Source organism: Medicago sativa, chromosome 2 (genome assembly GCF_051527215.1).
Source record: "Medicago sativa cultivar Bolivia chromosome 2, Bolivia_mono, whole genome shotgun sequence".
Taxonomy (NCBI): domain Eukaryota; kingdom Viridiplantae; phylum Streptophyta; class Magnoliopsida; order Fabales; family Fabaceae; genus Medicago; species Medicago sativa.
In genome coordinates, this window is record NC_140750.1 from 47200390 (window position 1) to 47204488 (window position 4099).

The window sequence follows — 4099 nt, forward strand, 5'->3', positions numbered from 1 at the left end:
AGGGGAAAAAATTACACTAAACATAAATTCATTAGAACATATTATAACCATGAGTTCATTACATACCACTACCCCTGATCCACAAGGGGGCCAAAAAGCAAAAAAGAAATAAACACCAAAAGGGTCCGTCTAGACATTGACTTCACAGAGTAGGACCAATAAACCATAAACCATTAATACATACTAGAAACAAAAGCAACATCCAAATCCAATACATCACATTTCCAAAATAACTAAAAACACTCTAAAACTAAGTCAAGGCTTCTCAGTCTTAACAACCTTAAAGGGCATGTTAACCTTCGCATCTCCCAACTCCTCAAAGACCTCTGAAGGGTTCCTCTTAACTGAACTCTTTGTCGCAGCAGACTTCCTAAGGCGTTTAGAACTCACAAATGGAGCAGAAAAACCATTGTCGTCAGAATTCACAGTATCCTGGTTCTGCTGGACAACCACAGATGCATCATCAGGATTTTTAGAGACCTTCTCAACACTCTTAGCATCCAAAGAAACAATCCCAGGCTCCAATGAAGAAGGCTTCACAACCCCAGCAGCAGGCTCCCCAGCTGAACCATCCAGAGCAGAGGAAGAAAGGCGAGAATCAATTGAAGTAGTCCCACCAAAATCAACCCTAACAGGATGCACAACAATAAAAAGCAACTTATTAAAACCCTGCAAGAGAGCAGCAATTGCAACAATCCAAAGAATACGAAGAAAACCAATCAATTGTTTGCCTGCCAAATTGAATACAACATTATTCCACCCCATGAACAATAAAGAAAATGAATCAAGGAAATAAAAATGTCATGCACAAATAACTCCTCAAAGGGTATATCGAGCATGGTTTAGTAAAAACCCAATGCACCAAAACGCTAATCAGCCATAAGAGAACATGCATTGGCCATTGAACATAAAAGTAAGTCAAGGCTTCTTAGTCATAACAACCTTAAAGGGCATCTCAAACTTCGCATCCCCAAACTCCTCAATGACCTCTGAAAGGTTCCTCTTAACTGAACTCTTTGTCGTAGCAGACTTCCTAAGGCGTTTAGAACACACAAATGGAGCAGAAAAACCCTTGCCATCAGAATCCACAGCATCCTGGTTCTACTGGACAACCACAGATGCAGCATCAGGAGTTTTAGAGACCTTCTCAACACTCTTAGCATCTAAAGAAACAATCCCAGGCTCCATTGAAGAAGGCTTCGCAACCCCAGCAGCAGGCTCCCCGGCTGAACCATCCAGAGCAGAGGAAGAAAGGCGAGAATCAAGAGAAGTAGTCCCACCAAAATCAACCCTAACATGCTGCACAAAAATATAAAACAACTTATTAAAACCTTGCAAGAGAGCAGCAATTGTAACAATCCAAAGAACACAAAGAAAACCAAACAATTGTTTGCCTGCCAAATTGAATACAACACTATTCCACCCCATGAACAATAAAGAAAATGAAGCAAGGAAATAAAAATGTCATGCACAAATAACTCCTCAAAGGGTATATCGAGCATGCTTTAGTAAAAACCCAACGCACCAAAACGCTAATCAGCTATAAGAGAACATACATTGGCCATTGAACCTAGGCTCTCCACACCAAAAAAAAATCGGAAACCAACAGCAACAGAAAAAAGATGACACAAAATAAATAAATAAATAAGACGAAACACAAGAAATACATCCATTCCTACAAAAAACGACCAGATATAAAAAAAAAAGCAGACCTCCGGCGGAGTACACGTTCCAATTTCCTTTTCATAAGCCTTTACAATAGACTCATCACCACAAACTCTTTTAACCTTAAAGAGCCATCCAACTTAAAATTTCCAGAAACCCTCTTCTCAACCTTAAACAGCAACTTCTTGCCAACAAGAGCATCAAACTCATTTGGATAGCTAACCCCATTCTCAGCCTAACAGAAAGAAAAAACAGAGAAGAACGCCAGAAAATAATCTCCACATGTCAAAAGACATTCAAAAATAAAAGAAACATAGATTAAAACAAACAACCTTGGAATCAAACAGAACAAATACAGCATCCTCACGGCCATCACTAACATTAACATCAACCTTGAACCTACAAACGAAACAAAAGCCACACTGAGATAACCAAAAAATGGACAACCCTGATATCAAACAACAAAAACAATAAATGAGAAATGCAAGACACCTTGGTGTAATCTGGTAGACATGCCTGTCACAATCATTGCAATAATAGGAACCAGAGTCGGGACAGACCTTCCTGTTACACTTATAACAAGTAGAATAACAAAAGTCACCACCCTCAACAGGGCCCAGCACAGAAGCACACACAACAAAAATCCCCTCCTCTCTACCATGCTTTAGATCATAGACTGGTTTTTTTGGAAACAGCCGAAGGAAATCATCCTCCTTAGAAATCTTTGCTCAAGGCTGAATAACATCCACTGGACAAGTTGACTCAATACCATGGACAACAATCCTAAATCAAAACACAGGAAGACACTAATTAAGCATGCTGAAACACCTTTCAAAACAAAGGTCACAACAAACCAAATCAGAACAAATATAGTATATCCAACCCATTCTTGAATTCGACGGCCTCGGGAATATCGGGATTGACCATTATCCTGGTGGTATTCAGAACATTCTGAATGGAAGCATTCTCTGAGACAGGCAGACCACATCAGCAAATAAAATGTCAGAACCGACAACATGAGACGCAAAAAGCACATTCAATAGATAACCACATCTAAAGTCCAACAGCAAAAATAAAATCAAAAAATATAAAAATACCTCTGAAAATTTTAATCTTAGCAAACTGAACCACCAAGACTGGCATTCCCTCCCCAGAGGTCTCCATGAACTTTTTGAGCTGGTCCACATACTCACCAAACAGAGCACATTCCACCTTTCCACTAAAAAACAAAAAGACAAAGCATACTTGAAACATAACACAGAAAAAGAAACGGAAAAGAACAAAGAGACAAAGATACAAACAGCGAAAAAAAGCAATCAGAAACGAACCTGTCATCAGTAATCTCAACAACCATCATCTTTGACATCTTCCCCTCCCTCACATACTCTCTCTCGGGGGACATCCCACTGAGCAAACCAATGACATCTAAACACAACAAAACACAGAAGGAAGAAATGAAATTCAAAATTAAAATTAAACTTAAAAGGGAAAGAAAAAAAACCACAGCCCAGGCAAACAAACATAGCAATCCAAAATGGAGACTCCTCCCTGAAAGCCTTGATATCAGACCACTTCTTAGGAGATAACCCAGTGACAGAGATGGAGGTACATTCCATGGGTTGTACCTTGGCCTTTATCAGAAACATAAGCTTGAACTCATGAGACGTTGTCCTGTACGACCCAGAACTCGGCACAACACCAAAGAAGGTCATCTTATACACCTGACCCTCAAAAAAATTTCCTTCAAAACGATACAACAAAGGTCTGCGAATGGAAGCATGAATCTTGACACCCTAGAAACACCAACAGAAATTAGGGAAGAAGAAAAACAGTAAACAAACAAAGAGAATTCACAACAACAAGAGAAGATAAAAAGGAAAAAGGAAAACAGACCTTGTCATCGACCAAAACCATCTCAATGGAATTTGTTTGCCCAGGACTAAGAAAAGCAGGAACCTTCCAAAGTCTTACAACCCTAACCTTGATCCTCCATTCTTCCCTTCAGGCTTGATGTCAGACAAGGAATCAAACACGGGATCCATCTCTCAAGTGCTTAACCTCTCAATCTTAGATTCAAGGAAATATGTGGGAGGACAGGAAAAAACGGTGAACAATTATACATTGTTTGATGCATATTTATACGAAAACGAAAAACACCTATCCCTATTGAAAAGAAAAAGCGATGATGCAAATTGACGCAGCTACAACGAAACGCAAAAGGCTATGGGGCCAAACCTACCCACAATGTGCAGCAAGGCTACGACTGATGTAGACGGCCAAAGACGCCTCCGATAAAAAATCCCCAATTATCGATAACCCTACCTCCCAAGACAAATAAAAAAACATAAATACACTCAGTAAACAAGAACGAATACAAAGGCCAAGAAAAATCCAGGCGAGTCACATCCATCACACCCGTATCCCACGCAGCACT

General features: G+C 39.7%; 1 protein-coding gene across 1 annotated transcript; it reads right to left on the reverse strand.

Moving 5' to 3' along the window:
• Positions 1-2422: 2422 nt before the first annotated feature.
• LOC146946963 (uncharacterized) lies at positions 2423-3707 on the reverse strand. Its single transcript, XM_085748345.1, has 5 exons — positions 3646-3707; positions 3559-3604; positions 3275-3458; positions 2994-3213; positions 2423-2884 (listed from the first exon to the last, which is right to left on the reverse strand). Exons 1-5 carry the CDS (start codon positions 3705-3707, stop codon positions 2719-2721), a joined length of 678 nt encoding a protein of 225 aa, XP_085604471.1. The 3' UTR covers positions 2423-2718.
• Positions 3708-4099: the final 392 nt, after the last annotated feature.

Bases quoted from the DNA above. Each gene is read 5' to 3' on its own strand.
- LOC146946963 (XM_085748345.1), bottom strand. From the start codon at position 3,707: ATGGATCCCGTGTTTGATTCCTTGTCTGACATCAAGCCTGAAGGGAAG. The intron at 3,605-3,645 runs GTTAGGGTTGTA...TGCTTTTCTTAG, and splicing joins GGGAAGAATGGAGGATCAAG to TCCTGGGCAAACAAATTCCA. The intron at 2,885-2,993 runs GTTCGTTTCTGA...TTTGTTTTTTAG, and splicing joins GTTGAGATTACTGATGACAG to TGGAAAGGTGGAATGTGCTC.